Source organism: Sphaerodactylus townsendi, linkage group LG01, assembly GCF_021028975.2.
Source record: "Sphaerodactylus townsendi isolate TG3544 linkage group LG01, MPM_Stown_v2.3, whole genome shotgun sequence".
NCBI classification, from domain to species: domain Eukaryota; kingdom Metazoa; phylum Chordata; class Lepidosauria; order Squamata; family Sphaerodactylidae; genus Sphaerodactylus; species Sphaerodactylus townsendi.
In genome coordinates this window covers 185,680,012-185,698,968 of record NC_059425.1, presented here as the reverse complement: position 1 = coordinate 185,698,968, position 18,957 = coordinate 185,680,012, and the positions used below count along the sequence as shown (strand labels likewise).

Sequence of the window (18,957 nt, the reverse complement as noted above, 5' to 3'; positions counted from 1 at the left end):
AAGGCTTCTGACTGGCTTTGAAGAGCTCTGCGGATTAAAATAACGTCGTTCCAATAGCAGCTGCCACCCCAACACTGCTTTTATTCTCTGTCCCTCCCTCTCGCATGGCGTATTGGTTAAAAGAGGCGGAGAACCGGGTATGTTTCCTCACTCCTCCACAGGAAGCCTACTGGGTGACCTTGGGACAGTCACAGTTCTTTCCGAACTCACCCAAGGTGTCTGTTATGAGGAGAGGGAGGGGAGGAGTTTGTCAGTCACTTTGAGACTCCTTATGGTTGAGAAACGCAGGGTATAAGTCCAATCCTTCTCCCCTGCACTTGGCCTTCCTCCGTGTTTGGGTGTGTGGCTCTGGATTCCTGCCGTGGCTATTTCATGGCTGTGCCCACCACCCTGTGGCAGAATTCCACATATGCACCATGGCCCAAGGGGGATGGGACCCTATCCTAGGTCGAGGGCTTTCATATAACTCACTACTGGATTCTTTAACAGGAGATGCTGGGGAAATGAAATGACCTTCTGCATGCAAACTAGATTCCCAGCTCCTTTCCCCAAAAAGCAGGATTTGAACATCTGAATAAATAAATGTGTATAAATAAATGTGAATAAATAAATTTGGGTAGATTGCCTGTCGGATAAAATGTCATCTGGGCCATTGACTTTTAAAAAACACTAATACTTTTTTCCTTTTCTGAAGAACAAGGGTAAATAATAGTGGCCAGTGTCACAGGACTGGTTTCTAAAAGAGATGGATATAGAGTGAAACCTCGGTAATCGTAGCCTTCGGTTTTCGTCCGTTTCAGTTTTCGCCCGTCACTCCTGGCCGTTTTTTTGCCTCGGTTTTCACCGGGCGCTTCGGTTTTTGGCTGCACCGTTTGCGTAAATTTACGATTTTTGTGTAAATTTGCTACGTCGCTTTTTGCATAAATTTTCTACGCTGTTTGCGTAGCACATGCACAAACGGTGTAGCTTCGATTTTCACCGGGTTCAGTTTTCACTGAGTGTGGCCGGACAGATTACCAGCGAAAACCGAGGTTCCACTATATAGTAATGGAAGTATGTAATTCACAGATGTAATTTGGTATGTCCCCTGACCTAGATGGCCCAGGTGAGCCCGATTGTATCTGATTTAAGAACATAAGAACAAGCCAGCTGGATCAGACCAGAGTCCATCTAGTCCAGCTCTCTGCTACTCGCAGTGGCCCACCAGGTGCCTTTGGGAGCTCACAGGCAGGATGTGAAAGCAATGGCCTTCTGCGGCTGTTGCTCCCGATCACCTGGTCTGTTAAGGCATTTGCAATCTCAGATCAAAGAGGATCAAGATTGGTAGCCATAAATCGACTTCTCCTCCATAAATCTGTCCAAGCCCCTTTTAAAGCTATCCAGGTTAGTGGCCATCACCACCTCCTGTGGCAGCATATTCCAAACACCAATCACACGTTGCGTGAAGAAGTGTTTCCTTTTATTAGTCCTAATTCTCCCCCCCCAGCATTTTCAATGGATGCCCCCTGGTTCTAGTATTGTGAGAAAGAGAGAAAAATGTCTCTCTGTCAACATTTTCTACCCCATGCATAATTTTATAGACTTCAATCATATCCCTCCTCAGACGTCTCCTCTCCAAACTAAAGAGTCCCAAACGCTGCAGCCTCTCCTCATAAGGAAGGTGCTCCAGTCCCTCAATCATCCTCGTTGCCCTTCCCTGCACTTTTTCTATCTCTTCGAAGATTTCTGAAGCTAAGCAGGGTTGCCTCTTGTTAGCACTTGGATCAGAGACCCCCAAGGAAGGACAAGGTAGCTATGCAGAAGCAGGCAGCGGTAAAATATCTCTGCTCATCTTCCCTGACTTGGCTGCCCCAGGGGCTAGCCTGAATTTATCACCTCTCGGATGCTGATCAAGGTTGGTCCTGGTTGGTTCTTGGATCGGAGACCCAAACAAAATCCAGGGTTGCTGTGCGGAGACAGGCAATGGCAAACCACCTCTGAACGACTCTTGCCTTGAAAACCCTTGAAAGGATTGCTGTAAACCGCCTTTGAGCTGACAGCACTTTATACACCTGGTTCCCTAAGACAGTGTGGTGTAGTGGTTAAGAGCTGGTGGACTCTAATCTGGAAAACCAGCTTCGACTGCTTGCTCATCCATATGGGTAGGCGGAACTCTAATCTGGTGAACAGGGTTTGTTTCCCTGCTCCTCCACATGAAGCCTGCTGGGTGACCTTGGGCTAGTCACAGTTCTCTCAGAACTCTCTCGGCCCCATCTACCTCACAAGGTGTCTGTTTTGGGGAGAGGAAGGGAAAGGAGTTTGTCAGCCATTTTGAGACTTCCTACTGTTGAGAAAAGCAGGGTGCAAATCCAAACTCTTCTTTTCTTCTCCTTCATTATGTGGAGTGCAAATGCTACTGCTGTGACTACAGCTGAAAATCAGGTTTGGATTCGTGACTTTCCCCAATAAGGGTGAATTCTTCCAGCAAAGTAATTCTCTGAACCGGGGCCTGAGTCATTTCAGAGCTTCCTGCAAAATTACCAAGAGAATTTGCTACACTTTTTAGCTTGCTACTGAAACTTCAGTTTTACAGAAGGGGGGGGGGACTCTGCTAAACTCTCCCCAGCATAGACAGTTATTTTGTTTTGCAAGTAGGCAACAGTTCATTTTTGCATGCAGGCAAACGCTCTTTAAAAAAAGAGAGAAAGCACATGAACTGGTAATATCTGTAGTAGTCTCTTGCTACACGGACAGCTCTTTAAAAACGCTCTTTAAAAAAAGAGAAAGCACATGAACTGGTAGTATCTGTAGTAGTAGCTTGCTACCAGGACAGCTGGTAGTATCTGTAGTAGTAGCTTGCTACCAGGACAGCTCTTTAAAAACGCTCTTTAAAAAAAGAGAGAAAGCACATGAACTGGTAGTATCTATGGTAGTAGCTTGCTACCAGAACAGCTGGTAGTATCTGTAGTAGTAGCTTGCTACCAGGACAGCTCTTTAAAAACGCTCTTTTAAAAAAGAGAGAAACCACATGAACTGGTAGTATCTATGGTAGTAGCTTGCTACCAGAACAGCTGGTAGTATCTGTAGTAGTAGCTTGCTACCAGGACAGCTCTTTAAAAACGCTCTTTATAAAAAGAGAGAAAGCACATGAACTGGTAGTATCTGTTGTAGTAGTTTGCTACCAGGACAGCTGGTAGTATCTGTAGTAGTAGCTTGCTACCAGGACAGCTCTTAAAAACGCTCTTTAAAAAGAGAGAAAGCACATGAACTGGTAGTATCTGTAGTAGTAGCTTGCTACCAGGACAGCTGGTAGTATCCGTAGTAGTAGCTTGCTACCAGGACAGCTCTTAAAAACACTCTTTAAAAAAGAGAGAAAGCACATGAACTGGTAGTATCTGTAGTAGTAGCTTGCTACCAGGACAGCTGGTAGTATCTGTAGTAGTAGCTTGCTACCAGGACAGCTGGTAGTATCTGTAGTAGTAGCTTGCTACCAGGACAGCTCTTAAAAACGCTCTTTAAAAAAGAGAGAAAGCACATGAACTGGTAGTATCTGTAGTAGTAGCTTGCTACCAGGACAGCTCTTAAAAACGTTCTTTAAAAAAGAGAGAAAGCACATGAACTGGTAGTATCTGTAATAGTAGCTTGCTACCAGGACAGCTACTGGTAGTAGCTTGCTACCTGGGCAGCCAGTTTCAGTAACCACTACAAGATCGCTTTGCTTTGTAGCTTGGGACTTTCTTTCCTTCCCTGACAAATCTGCGCGTTGTGTTGCAAAAGAGAAGAATGTGATTTTTAACATAAATTTGCATTAAGGAATCTTCACAGTTGAGCTCTCTGCTCTCCCTTGTAGAGTTGCCAGTTTTTCCACCCCAACACGAAGCTTCTAAAACTGCTCCGCTCAGGATCCAGCCCGCCTGGCTGCTTTCTTGCTCACGGCCACCGGTTCGAAGCCAAAGGAAGCAGCAGCAGCGTGCCGCGGGGGCGGCAGGGAACATTCCTTGCATTTGGTACTCGGAAGGGAGCGCTGATGCACGCTCGCTTCCAGGGAATGGCGTTTAAGTCTTGGCTCATTCTCTCTTTTTTCATTCACCCTGGATTCTGGGAGAGCGGCCAAGCCGTTTGGATTTTTAAATATGTGCACTTTGGAACTGTTCGGCCTCTATATAAAGAACGCTACTCAAGAGGCACTTTGGAATTACTCTGCTTTGTTGTTTTTTCTCCCCTCGAAAAGATTCGTGGCTCGATCCTCCCCAGACTTGGAGTTCAGTGGCGTTTAGTTTTCTCTCCTGTTTTGCTTCCATCGTCTCTTCTCCCTGCCTCAGATGAGAGTCCACGGTTCTTAACCACTGCACGAGTGAGGCACTGTGGCATGGTATAGTGGTGAAGAGGGGCGGGCTCTAATCTGGAGAGCCAGGTTTGATTCCCCACTCCTCCACATGAAGTCTGGTGGGTCACCTTGGTCCCAGCACAGTTCTCTCAGAACTTTCTTAGCTCCAACTATCTCATTAGGTGTCTGAGCAGAGGCAGTTTGGGACTGTGACTACAGGGGCCAGTGCTATCAGTCACAGACCAGGAAAGGGATTTGGACGTCTTAGTTGATAGTTCCATGGGAATGTCAACTCAATACATGGCAGCTGTGAAAAAGGCAAACTCTATGCTGGGGATCATTAGGAAAAGAGTTGATAATAAAACTGCAAGGATTGTCAGGCCCTTATATAAAGCCGTGGTACAACCGCACTTGGAGTACTGGGCTCAGTTCTGGTCGCCACATTCAAAAAGGATATCATCATCATCATCATCATCATCATCATCATCATCATCATCATCATCATCATCATCATCATCATCATCATAGAGTTCCCCCTGTTGTGCTGAGAGCCAGTCTAATGTAGCGTCTAAAGCAGGGGTCGGGAACCTTTTAGACTCAAAGAGCCATTTGGGCCCATTTTCCCCGGAAAAGAAAATTCATGGAGCCGCACGGGGATTCCTTCTCTCCCCGCCTCTGGGCGGACGAAGCGCCGGAGGCTTCTTCTCGGCGGTGCAGAGGCCACCTTCGGGCAGGTTTCACTTTCACCGGCCGGACAGCTGTTGCGGCTGCTGCTTCTGCTCCCCCTCCTTCTCCTTGCTCCTTCCCCTCCCTTCTTCGACCTTTGGCGGATTGTTCGACTTCTGATAAAGCGAAACCCATCAAAAAAAAAATCCCCTCGCTGCCAACTCCAGGGCTGAGCTGGGGGGATTCTGGACTGTTTCGGGATTTTGGGCTTAACGGCTTGTGCTGGCTTTTCTCTTCACAGCCCCTGAAGAGAAAAGCCAGCACCAGCCGTTCGCTTCAAAAAAATCCGGAACAGTTCAGAATCCCCAGCTCAGCCCTGGAGTTGGCAACGCAGGGGATTTTTTTGATGGGCTACTATCAGAAGTCGAAAACTGGAGCTCGCTTGAGCGGTGAGCATATGGCGTGGCGCTGAGGTCGCTTTTTTCTGGGCGGGCGGGCTGGAGGTCAGCCCGGGGTGGCAGCACGGAGGCCGCTTTTCTCTTGGAAGCGGCTGGAGCTTTCTTCTCTGGGTAGGCGGCGGCGCGCAGAGGCCGCTCGCATGGTGGCACGGATGCCGCTTCTTCTGGCAGCGGCGCTGAGTGTCGCCCGGGTCGGGACGGCGCACGGCGCAGTCTCTAAGCGCTGAAGGGCGGAATCCCACGCTGCCCAGGAAGGGGCGTGGAGCCGCACCACAGGCTCTAAAGAGCCGTTTGCGGCTCGCGAGCCGCAGGTTCCCGACCCCTGGTCTAAAGTGTTGACCTAGGATCTCCAAAACCCAGGTTGAAATCCTTACTCTGTTAGGTCTAAATTACTAAATGCACAACCTCTTAGCAGCGGATATGGCAATTAGTGCATTATCGTAGCTGTGTGATTGCCCACAGTAGAGACGCATCTTCTTGTAGGAGTTACAAGAAGGAGTTCATTGAAGATAGCTATCCCACGAACACTTGGAGTGAGACAGCATATGAAATATTACCGATGGAGTGGTCGATCTCCTGCGAAACAGGATTACAGCCGGACGGCTGTCCTTTTTGGCATTGCTTTGATTTGATCTTTAGGACTGTAGATGCTTATATTTAGTCTTGTATTGTTTTTGCGTAGTAGAGATTGTGCCTTTTGTTTTACATAGTAGAGATTGTGCCTTACTTAATACACGTGTATCCGGTTCGTCAGCAGTCAATGTTTCTTTGATAGCCACTGTACAGTGATTTGGATTTCTTTTGCCCCTTTTTGTATGTCAAGGGCCTCACTTCCTAATTGTACTTCCTAATTGATTGATTATTCAAATCCCCACTCTGCCATGGAAACTCATTGGGTGACGTTGGGCCAATCACGCACTAGCCCACCTTACCGGTTCACCGTGGGGGTAAAATGGAGGAGTAAACGATGTGCGCCGCTTTAAGAAAGCATCTATCCATTAATTTACTTACATTATATTTATATAATTGTGTGTTTAATTTATATTTATTTGCTTTATTTACATTTGTTGATTCAAATAAACTGTTTATTCTTTTATAATGAGCAAACAGCTGCTTGAATTTCATGCGGTTTTAATGTTGTGTGTCAGGGGCAGGGTGAAATCATTCAGCTATGACATGCTCAGCTATCAGTGGTGTAGCACCAAGGGGGTGGGTAGTGCGTGATGCACTGGGCACATGCCGGGGCTGGGGCGGGTGGAGGTGTGGCAGAGTGCGGGGCGAATGCGTGCCCCAAGCGCAGTTCCCCCTTGCTCCGGCCCTGTCAGCATAGTCTGGAAAATTGGGGGGGAGGGTATTCAACTTTTTTGGTCCTGCGGGCGTCTTCGGAATTTGAGGAGGGAGTGCCTGAGGAGGAGGAGGAGGAACCAATCCCAAAACGGTTGCCACACTTTGCAGAAAGAGAATAAAAAGAAACCGAGGAAAGCTCAGAGGGAGGGAGGGAAAAAAGAGATGGGAGAATAAAAGGGGGGGAAATCCTGGAGGGGGAATAAAAGCACAAACCAGAGGGCTCGCCAGTCCTCCTGAGACTCCGGGGGAAGTCACTGCCATCCGGCCACGAAAAACCCGTGTCATTCCAGGAGCTCTCCAGGCCGTTCCTGGAGGTTGGCAATCTAAGATGGGGTGGATTTAGGCAAGAGAGAAGGGATCCACTGCAAGTACAGAGTTTGGCCGCTTGTGTGGGGTGGAGAATAGACTGCATATCCCCACCACCGCCCATGACTAAGCAGATTCTAAGAGACCCATGTTGGGATAAATGCTGGCTATTCCCGGTTTTGCCATCCTCCATAGTTGCCTTTTTATAATGGGGTTGTGACGTTTCTCGAACATACACACTGTACAGGTTTACTCCCCCCCAAATACACACACACGCACACACCTGTGGCTTTACCCACAAAGTAATTTTACCATCCTTGGCAAATCTGAAGTGTTCTAGTGTTGTGAGTGAAGGGGTATAAGCTTTCAAGAATCGGAACTCCTTTTGCCAGCTACAAGCAGGAATGGAGAACCCTGAAATCCTTATATCTTAGCCCAGTGATGGCGAACCTATGGCACGGGTGCCCGAGGTGGCACTCAGAGCCCTCTCTGTGGGCACGTGCAGAGTGCCCCCCCCCCACATCTAGGCTGGCCTGGACCACTGGGCTCGATTATTAGCATTAAACCTAAGACCTAGTTTTGGGGAAGCAGTAACCCTGTTAAGCACTATTAACTCCACTGATTTTCATGCGCTGAACTGAAGCACGATCCTTTACCCGGGAGTACGCTCGGTTGCTGGCAATGGGGCTTGCTTCTGATTAAACCCTCCTAGGGTTGTGATTCACCCGTTGGAAGAGTTGCATGGTTGCTTCAAAGCAAAGCCAATGACTACCACCAAGTTTACTCCCGAGTAACACGCACCTTAGAGCCAACCCCTTTTTCTAAACTAAAACCTCAGGTTAAATTATCGTATTTGCGCTTTGTGATAAATAAGTGGGTTTTGGGTTGCAATTTGAGCACTCGGTCTCGAAAAGGTTCGCCATCGCTGTCTTAGCCAGAAGATGGGAACGGAGTTGCCACGATGCAGTGCTGCAGCCTGACCCCTTTCTTTGCGACACTCCTCCCGCCTCCAGACCGGGATATAATGAATCAGGGATCTCCGTTGTGACTCGTAGCTGACGAAGGGCGCCTCGACTCTTGAACGCTCGTACGCCGAAAGTCTTGTTGGTTTCTATGGTGCTTCTGGTCTTGAATCTGACTGGGCCAGAGTGCCTTGATAATGAAGCGGCGGAGCATTTAGCATTCAGAATTGCTTGTAGGTGGAACAACTAGCGCAGCACATGAAATGCTCGGACACACCCCTTCTCCCCAGCGTGTTGTTTTTATTTCTAATTCGTAGGGAGGTTTTATATTGGGAAACTTTGGATAAGGGGTCCCGTCTCCCCAGTCTGAAGCAGTGAGGCCTCGTCTGCCTTGTCCGGACTTCTTTCTCCTGAGTGAGTGGGCTGAAAACGAAACACTCGTCGAAATGAAATGAGCCTTCTGAGAAAATAAAGGACTGTCGGGTCGACACTCAGCAGTGGCTTTCTCTCCAAGCAGCAGTGGCGTAGTGGTTAAGAGCAGGTGCATTCTAATCTGGAGGAACCGGGGTTGATTCCCCGCTCTGCCGCTTGAGCTGTGGAGGCTTATCTGGGGAATTCAGGTTAGCCTGTGAACTCCCACACACGCCAGACTTTGGGCTAGTCACCGTTCTTCTGAGCTCTCTCAGCCCCACCTACCTCACAGGGTGTTTGCTGTGAGGGGGGAAGAAGAAGAAGAAGAAGAAGAAGAAGAAGAAGAAGAAGAAGAAGAAGAAGAAGAAGAAGAAGAAGAAGAAGAAGAGTAGTGGTAGTAGTAGTGGTGGTAGTAGTAGTAGTAGTAGTAGCAGCAGCAGCAGCAGCAGCAGCAGCAGCAGCAGCAGCAGTAGTAGTAGTAGTAGTAGTAGTAGTAGTAGTAGTAGTTTGGATTTATATCCCCATTTCTCTCCTGTAGGAGACTCAAAGGGGCTTAACATTTCCTTTCCCTTCCCCCCTCATAACAAACACCTTGTGAGGTGGGAGAGCTCAGAAGAACTGTGACTAGCCCAAGGTCACCCAGTTGGCTTGTGCGGGAGTGTACAGGCTAATCTGAATTCCCCAGATAAGCCTCCACAGCTCAGGCGGCAGAGCTGGGAATCAAACCCGATTCCTCCAGGTTAGATACACGAGCTCTTAACCTCCTACGCCACTGCTGCTCCTTTGTGAGCCCCTTTGAGTCGCCTACAGGAGAGAAAAAAGGGGGATATAAATCCAAACTCTTCTTCTTCTTCAAAGCATATGCTGTTGTGTTTTTGTTTTTTCCACAAACCTCGCCGTCGTGGCTGAGCAGTTTGATAAATATTCCTATCCTAATGTACGTGAGGGGTGTACGGGGAAGAGAATGCTTTGTGCGTGCCTGGATTTTTGAAACTGGAATAACTCCAGAGAGCAATTCTGCAGCTGCAGTGCCAAAGACGGTGTACCTTATTCATTTAGGTTTTAAGCATTTTTTTTTAAAAAAAAACGAGAGAGGGAACGAATGAAGTTTACAGCCCTGGGGCTCTTGCCGCTGCTGTCGTTTTTGGCAGTTAATGCCTGAGGGAAAAAAATTCCCTCATGTATGAAGTCAGCAGCCTTCGGATGAAGGAGATAAACTCTTCATTTACTGAACAGGCCTGTGATTCGGACGGCCAAAGGTACGTGTCCGGTGGTGGGATCCGAACATTTTAGTAACAGGTTTCCATGGTGGTGGGATTCAAACTGTGGCGTAGCGCCAATGGGGCTGGGCTGGGCACGACGGGGCGTGGCCTGGCATTTCAGGGCGGGCATTCCTGGCGGCTGTGGCAGGACACAGCCGCTGCTACCGGGTCCTTAGGCGGAAACGAGATGCACGAGGCGCAGGCTGCCATTATCACGCATGTGCGCCCCTCCTGCTAGACTGCTCTGCCCTGCTACACTACTGCTGAGAGGAGGGGCGTAACTAAGGCAAAAATCACATGGCAAAATCACCAATTAGTAACCCCCTCTCGGCACACACAAATAATTAGTAACCTACTCTCGGGAACCTGTGAGAACCTGCTGGATCCCACCTCTGTATGTTCTGCCGATGCGGAACTCGAGGGCCACGGGTGGCGCTTTTCTTTTCCAAACCCAGCGTTTTTGTGTCTAACTTTAGCCTGCTGATAAATAAAGAGAAGAAAATCCTTTTTCTGTGTTTCCCAGAATCCAAATGAGAGCCATGTAGCCGATCCTCTTGAAACTCTGTTCCTGCTTGTGAAGCTAAATGTCGTCACTGTGCAGTTTGCTCACTCCTTAAACTATTCATTCTCTCAATTTATACCCTGCCTTCTCCCCGGTGAGGGCCCCCCACGGCTTACGATTTCCCCTCCTCAAATTAATCCTCACAGGGCATTGGGGAGGGTGTCGGTGTCTGGCTGCCCCTGTGCCAACTTGCAAGTTTCCATGGCAGAGTAGAGATTCGAATCTGGGTCTTCCAGATCCTAGTCATACACTATACCCTCTACACCCCAGCAGCTCTCCCAGTACCGTCTGGAAATGGCGGGCACCCCCCAGAAAGCACAGGAATCTGAAAATTGTGGCTTTCTGCTTCTCAAAGTGGTTCATCCAGATTTGTCACTCAGTTAATGAGAACTAGCATCATTTGTGTTAAATGTTTTAGAGCAGGGGTCTGCAATCAGATGTCATGGACTATGTTCATCAGTTTTCCCTGCCAGCATGGCCAATTGGCCATGCTGGCAGGGGCTGATGGGATTTGTAGTCCATGCACATCTGGAGAGCCGCAGGTTGCAGACCCCTGTTTTAGAGAGTTTGCCGTTTCTCCCATACTTCATTTCTATTGTTTCACAGATGGAGATTGGTAAAGGCTAACAAGTAAACTTGAGAGAAGTAGAAGGGATTTTGTCAAAATAAGAACTCCATCTGGGGTGGATGAAGAAGTCCCACTCTCCTGGAATTACTGGAATTTACCAGTCTGGAGTCCTGGACGGGTTTAACTGAAACCAGTTTTGGCTCTTGGTTCAACCCTAAATCATAGAAATGGTTTTCTCTTTAAAGAAATACTTAGTAAGGTTGTATATTCCTTCGCCATAGAACAAAACATGGCAGACCTTCTTTTTTGTAGAATGCTCTGCCTCGGTCCTAGTGCCTATTTAAGTCCTGCTCCCCACCATCTGTTTGAAAGTTAAAACACGTTTTAGCATAATGCACAAAATAATGGTTCTGACAAAGGCAGTGCGTAAAAATGAATGATAATTCTCATATTCTTCAGGACTACATTCTAGTGCAGAAGTGTGCAATTCTCTTGACTTGTGCACCTCAACTGACCGAACTAACATCTTTAAGTGAAACAGAGGCCCCTTCCGCACACGCAAAATAATGCGTTTTCAAACCACTTTCACAACTGTTTGCAAGTGGATTTTGCCATTCCGCACAGCTTCAAAGAGCACTGAAAGCAGTTTGAAAGTTCATTATTCTGCATGTGCGGAATGAGCCAGAGTATAGCTGGTTTATTTTATCTATTTATTTACAGAATTTGTATCCTGCCTCTCTGGCATGAGAAGGACTTAGTATAAGGCAGCATCACGTGTTCAAGTATTATGCTTTTTTGGAAGGAGCTGTGGCATACACCACTGGGCGGGGGGGGGGGGGAAGGTATGATTGAAGTCTATAAAATTATGCATGGGGTAGAAAATGTCAACAGAGAGAAATTTTTCTCCCTTTCTCACAATGCTAAAACCAGGGGGCACATATTGAAAATGCTGGGGGGAAGAATTAGGACTAATAAAAGGAAACACTTCTTCACGCAACGTGTGATTGGTGTTTGGAATATTGCTGCCACAGGAGGTGGTGATGGCCACTAACCTGGATAGCTTTCAAAGGGGCTTGGACAGATTTATGGAGGAGAAGTCGATCTATGGCTACCAATCTTGATCCTCCTTGATCTCAGATTGCAAATGCCTTAGCAGACCAGGTGCTCGGGAGCAGCAGCCGCAGCAGGACATTGCTTTCACATCCTGCATGTGAGCTTCCAAAGGCACCTGGTGGGCCACTGCGAGTAGCAGAGAGCTGGACTAGATGGACTCTGGTCTGACCCAGCAGGCTCTTTCTTATGTTCTTATATAGAAAGTCCCAGGGTCAATCCGTGACATATCCAGCTAGAAGGACTGACCTCTAACAGAAACTCTGGAGAGTCACTGCCAGTCCGAGAAGACAAGACTGGGCTTGATGGATGAGGGGAAGTAGAAGGCAGCTTCTTGTGTGTGTGTTACCTTTGTGTGAGATTCTTGTTAAGGCTGCAAGAGCCTTCCCTTATTAAACAGCAAATGAACTTTTAGGACTTGTTTGGTATCAGTAGCTGCAGCACAGGACCCCGATGATCACAGTTCTCCTTTCCGGGTTGCAGGGTTAGGGGCAAGAAGAAGAAGAAGAGGAGGAGGAGGAGGAGGAGGAGGAGGAGGAGTTTGGATTTATATCCCCCCTTTCTCTCCTGCAGGAGACTCAAAGGGGCTTACAATCTCCTTGCCCTTCCCCCCTCACAACAAACAGCCTGTGAGGTAGGTGGGGCTGAGAGAGCTCCAAAGAACTGTGACTAGCCCAAGGTCACCCAGGTGGCATGTGTGGGAGTGTACAGGCTAATCTGAATTCCCCAGATAAGCCTCCACAGCTCAGGCGGCAGAGCTGGGAATCAAACCTTGTTCCTCCAGATTAGATACACGAGCTCTTAACCTCCTATGCCCCCTGCGCTCTGGAAATCTGCAAATTTCTTTGGCTTTCCCTTGGTACCAGAGTAGTTTGATTTTCTTTTTCTTTTAACTTTTGAAAAGAAATTCTGTAAATTGGTGGTGTTAAAAGATAAAATATGTTGATACTGTACGATACTATATGTAAATCTGAGTTCCTAAACTTTTTTTTGTGTCGTACGCAGCTTCCTCAAAAAAAAAAAAAATCCCACCCCCAAATTCCCACTTAATTTTTAATTATTAATTATTTTAATGTGGAAGCACACAATTTTCTTAACTGCTGCACCTCAACTGACCATACTAACATCTTTTTCTGAGACATAAGCAGAATAAGCCTAGAGGGGGAATATTAAAGATGTGATTGATTCAGAGTATTGTCGAAGGATTTCATGGCCGGAATCACTGGGGTGTTGTCTGGTTTCCGGGCTGTATGGCCGGGTTCTAGCAGCATTCTCTCCTGACGTTTCGCCTGCCAGCCACAGATGCAGGCGAAACGTCAGGAGAGAATGCTGCTGGAACACGGCCATACAGCCCGGAAACTAGACAACCATCTAATGATTGATTCACTTTGAAAAAATACCCTGTATAGAGGCGTTTTTAGTAGTAGGAGCTTCAATATCTGATGAAGACAAAGTTCGAAAACAGCGAAAAATCGCGTATCCCGTTCATCATATTGATTATCATATTGATTCGTCTTGTTGAAGAACTCAGTAGCGAGGAAGAACACACAAATTACAGGAGCTACAGACATCGAACTATATGTACAGCACCACTTTACAGGACGTTTCTTATTCTTTGGCAATTCTGCAATACCATAGGACATCATAAAGGAATATATGGCTCATTCCACATATGCAGAATAATGCACTTTCAAACTGTTTTCAGTGCTCTTTGAAGCTGTGCGGAATAGCAAAATCCACTTTCAAACAGTTGTGAAAGCGGTTTGAAAACGCATTATTTTGCGTGGGCAGAAGGGGCCTATGTTATGAGCACTTTAAGACTGTTGCACTTGATATTGCACTATTGAGAATATGTTATACGACTTGTGGATAATATAGGTGTTAAGTAGCGGCAGGTACAACGCATGTGTGTTTTTTACATGATTGGTCGTTGTACCTTCTTGATTGAGTTATGCCTACAAGAGCGTGAAGCATGTCACCTTCAGTAAATAAAGTGTCAGATTATTGCTCTCCTTAAAGTTTCTGGGCCACGCTTGGGGTCTTTAATAGACAGGGTCCAAAATTGATGTGTTAAAAACAATGTTTCTCCCCTTTGTTTTCAGATATATGTTGGGGAAAGGAGGAAAGCGGAAGTTTGATGAGCATGAAGATGGGCTGGAAGGCAAAGAGGTGTCTCCTGCTGACGGTCCATCGAAGGTGTCGTACACCTTACAGCGCCAGACTATCTTCAACATTTCCGTTATGAAGCTCTACAATCACCGGCCGCTGACGGAGCCCAGCCTGCAAAAGACAGTTTTGATCAACAACATGCTGAGGCGAATCCAGGAGGAGCTCAAGCAAGAGGGCAGCTTGCGGCCCATGTTCATCACCCCTTCACAGCCGACGGATATCCTGGGAGACAACTTCCGAGAAGTCCAGCCCGCCTTCAGTCACCTGGCCTCCCTTCCGGTCCATCCTGCCGACTCCGCCAGCGCTACGCCGTTGGAGTCCTGCCTCACCCCGGCCTCGCTCCTGGAGGACGACTCGTTTTGCACTTCCCAGACCCTCCCCCAAGATGGGCCCACAAAGCCACCGACGCCCCCACCTGTAAAGGACAGTTTCTCCTCAGCCTTGGACGAAATCGAGGAACTCTGTCCAACACCTACCTCCGCTGAGGCAGTAGTAGCTGCAGCAGCAGCAGAAACGACGGAATCGGATCACTCTAAGGAGAACTCCAGCGAATCTGCCCTCCAGAAGCCCGAGGGGTTGCAGGAGAGCCGGATCAACGAACCGCGGCTCATGGATTCTTTACCGGGCAATTTTGAGATCACGGCATCTACAGGTTTCCTTACAGACTTGACCTTGGATGATATTCTCTTTGCTGACATAGATACTTCGATGTATGATTTCGATCCTTGCACGTCTGCTACGGGGGCTGCCTCAAAAATATCCCCCGTCTCCGCAGATGACCTCTTAAAAACTCTAGCACCCTACAGTAGCCAACCAGTTACCCCCAATCAGCCTTTCAAAATGGACCTCACAGAACTGGATCACATAATGGAGGTTCTGGTTGGGTCTTAAAAGATATATAGCAACTTTTTTTTTAATGTACCAGTATAAACACTCGGTAGTATTTTTTTCAACTGGCCCCCCTTCCGAGTCTACTCAGATACACACGCGTACAAACACAGACACACTGTGCATGTGGTCAATGCTTGTCTTTTGTTTTGTTTTGTTTTTGTTTTTAAAAGAAAAGGGTCCTATTAGTTTTTGCTTCAAGCAGAATCGGAGTGCCTTCATCCATGTACGGCCCACTTTTAGAAGTGGTTCCTCAAGGAAGACCTGAAATCCTGATATAGGATAAAAATGCATAATAGTAGACAATATTGATATGTCTGACAAAAAAAGAGAAATAATTGTAAAAGCTAAGCACAAGGATTATGTTGGGAAAAGGCTGTAAATTGCATGTGCATATGTGTCTATTTTTTCTATAAGTTTTATTGCAAGAGGTTAAAATATTATTTAGATAATCGCAGTACCCTCCTTGACATTTTATCCCTGTTTAGGTTGATTTAGCAATTCAGCCTTTTTTTTTTAGAGGTATTAATGAATCCTCTTTAAATGTTGCATTTACATGGCTCTTTAGAAAACTGCTACCCAAATTCATTTTATATTTTTGTACAGATTCTGCAATTTATGATATTTGGGGGGGAGGGGGATCTTTTTCTTAAAAAAAAAAAGGAAAACAAAAACGAAATGCTGTTTATACACACGAAACATGCACACAGAAAGAAATTGCTATTTTGGTAGGGTTTGCTCCTCTGGTTCCTGCATCTACCGCCCCCTCCCCCGCCCCCCGGTTCTGTTGCACAAGAACTGCTTATAGTTTTCTACAAACTGGTAGTGTTTTTTTTCTATGCGTCTATGATGCAAAGAGAAATTTGGATCAAATCTATCTGCGCTTGGCCTCCCTGAATCTAGGCATGCATGCTTCAAGGAAAAAGGCCAAGGGGATTTTGCCCTAAAAAAAGTTTCACAGATATTTGCTACCTTCTGCCTACTACTGTGATTTAAAACTCAGAGCCGTTCACGTTGCCACCCTGATGTCAAAAAGTTGGCAGGAAATAGCTGTGAAACTTTGTTCTCGTTAAAAAAACTCTTCTCTCCATCCCACCCGCTCCCAAAAACCAAAATCGAGGATGAAGGCTGCTTGTTTTTTAAAAAAAAAAAATCCAGAAACTAGGCAATTAAAAAAACCCATTTAAACACCAGATTTAGCCACAACCCACACAACCCACTTTAAGCCTGCTTAAAGCCACAGATACCAGCGGGCTTACGTCTGCTTAACTCTGTGTTAAAATTTCTGGAGTGCCTCTCTTTTCAGAATGCCTTGAGGTAGCGGCCTGCCGTTTGGTTTTCTATCAAAAACGTAACCACCAAAGCAGTCTGGTGAAGTCGCTGGAGTTCCCTGCCACCCCCCACCCCTCCCCCCCCCCCCCCCAGAAAACATTTCTGCTCAGGCCATGTTTTAGCTACGCTTCCTTGAAAGAACGCTGCATTGAAATCCCGTGGAACTTCCTTCCACGGAATATCTGTGCAGGACCGGGAGGGAAATCCACGGCGGTGTAATTTTATTCTACCGTATGCCTTCTGAACGAGTCTTTACGATTCTCCTTCCCCTTCTTGGGAACCTTTTGCTGTTCACTGTGTTGAAAAGTACTGGTAGAGTATTACTGCAGTGAATTCATCTCTTCTCAGCACTGGATGGACGGACACGTGCTGGCGTCCACCGCTGTCAAAACTGGAGTTCAGGCATACTACAGACATTCGGGCATCTCCTGGACAGCTGATTTTGTCAATCAGCCGCATTATCTGCTTTACATTTTATAAAAGGCCTGTTTGATGTATAGACAATGCAACTTTCTATGCATGTCGCCTGCCATTGAAATTCCTGCACCAGTTGCTATGTCCTGTTCCCCCCCCCCCCCCAATACGCACCCGTATTCATCATGATGTACATTTATTTTCCAAGAAAACTCGCAATGTTATCATGCCTTCTGCTGAATTTGCTCCGGCATAGTAATTGTTTTTAAAAATGGTACTTAATTGAGTACAGGTTACAAACTATATTGTTGACATGCATATGTACGGCTTCTTTAGGAGTAACTTTTTTATATTTATTTAAATAAATTTTTAAATTATGTTTTATGTAATTTGGCAATATTCAGTCCGCTCTGCTCCCTTCTGGCCACGGATGAAAATCAAAATTGGGTCTTGTCCGCCTTTAAGAAGGCGGCTGCGCAAAACCGGCACTTTAGAACTGGCCATGTGTATATATTTATTACGATACACAGTATGTATTATGTTATAAGCGTAGATGTAGGAGGTAGAGGATAAAAAAAAAGCAGCCGGGTCAAAGGTGCGTGAAATTCAGGAAACAGAGGGTGAAACGTAATTATGTAAAATTCAGATTTGATGGCGAAAAATACAGGGATCAGTCAGTAGTTTTGTTAAGCTGGTTAACGCCTTTAAGGGCTAGGGAGGCGGACGTTTTGCTTCGCTATTTAACATGCGGATTTGAATTGTACATAATTACTGTACTGACTCGAAAGGAAGGTGACCCTGAGTGTAAGACGAGATCCTAAAAAAGTATGACACACGCACACATAAAATTACTATTGGACAGAACGATAGTCTGTATGTGAATGTAAGACATACAAGCACCCTTTTTATTGCATACATAGCCAAAAAAAAAAAACCATCACAAAAAAACAAAACCCCAAACATGCCTCGTCTTGCATTTGAGCAAATACAGTCCATTTTGCCTCGCACTTCCTGTTTTCCTGGCACCTTTGACCTTACTGATTGTTGTTTCCTTCCTTTGCATAGTATGGCAGGAATAGTGAGGATTGGCTCACTGCACCCAGAGTTCACAGAACCATCTGCTCGGGGGGGTGGGGGGTGGGGGGGGGGCTCCTTTTAGTCTTACGTCCTTTTGCAAAAGACTAATCCTGCAACTCCCTTCAGAATTACTCTGCTGGTCCCTCCAGAATTATTCTTGTTGTTTTTATTTATTTTCTTTAAAAAAAGATGCAATCATGCAATAACTGAAGCGCACCGTCATTGCGAGCGGTGCCGCCCAGAGAGTTCTGGTTACAAGCCGCGTTGCCCCATTTAGACGGCAGGCTACTTCCAAGCCAGGCCTCCGTCCTGCTCTCGAACGCGCCACCTGGCACTTAGAGCGTGACAGGAGTAACTTGATAGCAGTGGAACCCAAGCACTGTCATCTGCCCCAAATACCCGCTAGTTGTTTTGGGCACGTCCGTCGGTCTGAAAAGGGAAAAAGGAAGCCCAAACACCCTCCCAGTTTACAAAAGCTTTAACTGCATCTGGCTACCAGCCAAATGGCCATTTGCAAGCTCAAAGGCAGCCATGCAAGAACAAAGGGTCATATCAGGATTTGCAATATTTAGGAATAATTGGGTTATTGCATAGCTCAACTTATCCGAAAGCCCATCTCTGCTGGTGGAATTGGGGAGTTAAGTAAAAGAACCCCTGCAGCAAACATGTGATTGTTGCGGGCGGGGGGAAAGGCATTTTTGAAAACCTAACAAACACGGTTTTGCTGTTGTTAAAATCAAATTTTATACTAACTTAAAAACAACTGCCCTTTTCTTTGGTTTAGCTAATTGCGCATTTAAACCAATACCACATGTTGGGCAAGAGTTCAAATAAAGACTCTTTAAAAAAATCAAAAAAAAACCCCAAAGCTGCGTGTAGTTGTTCAGCGAAAACTTCCCTTTACCCCAACCATTTTGCAGCCGTAAATTATCTTGGCACGAAACGTTTAGTTCTGAAAAAAAATTTAGCTGTCCCCCAAACGCGCTGGTGTGCCCCCAAATGCACGCATGTGCCTGTCTGGGTGTCTTAACCACAGAAGGATTCTTGCTCTGTGACTCTCACCCCCCCCCCCCCCCGCTGTGGCTCCCCATTGGGAGGGTCGGAGTTCAACGAAGGTTT

The 18,957-nt window shown here is 46.5% G+C and overlaps 1 protein-coding gene across 2 annotated transcripts in view; it reads left to right on the top strand.

Moving 5' to 3' along the window:
* SERTAD2 (SERTA domain containing 2) overlaps nucleotides 1–18,699 on the top strand; it is a 113,168-nt gene extending 94,469 nt beyond the window's left edge. For both annotated transcript variants that reach the window (XM_048501510.1, XM_048501501.1), the window contains exon 2: nucleotides 14,061–18,699. In XM_048501510.1, coding sequence (XP_048357467.1) covers nucleotides 14,065–15,018 — 954 coding nt within the window. In that variant the 5' untranslated portion in view covers nucleotides 14,061–14,064 and the 3' untranslated portion in view covers nucleotides 15,019–18,699. The remainder of the gene's footprint in view (nucleotides 1–14,060) is intronic.
* Nucleotides 18,700–18,957: the final 258 nt, after the last annotated feature.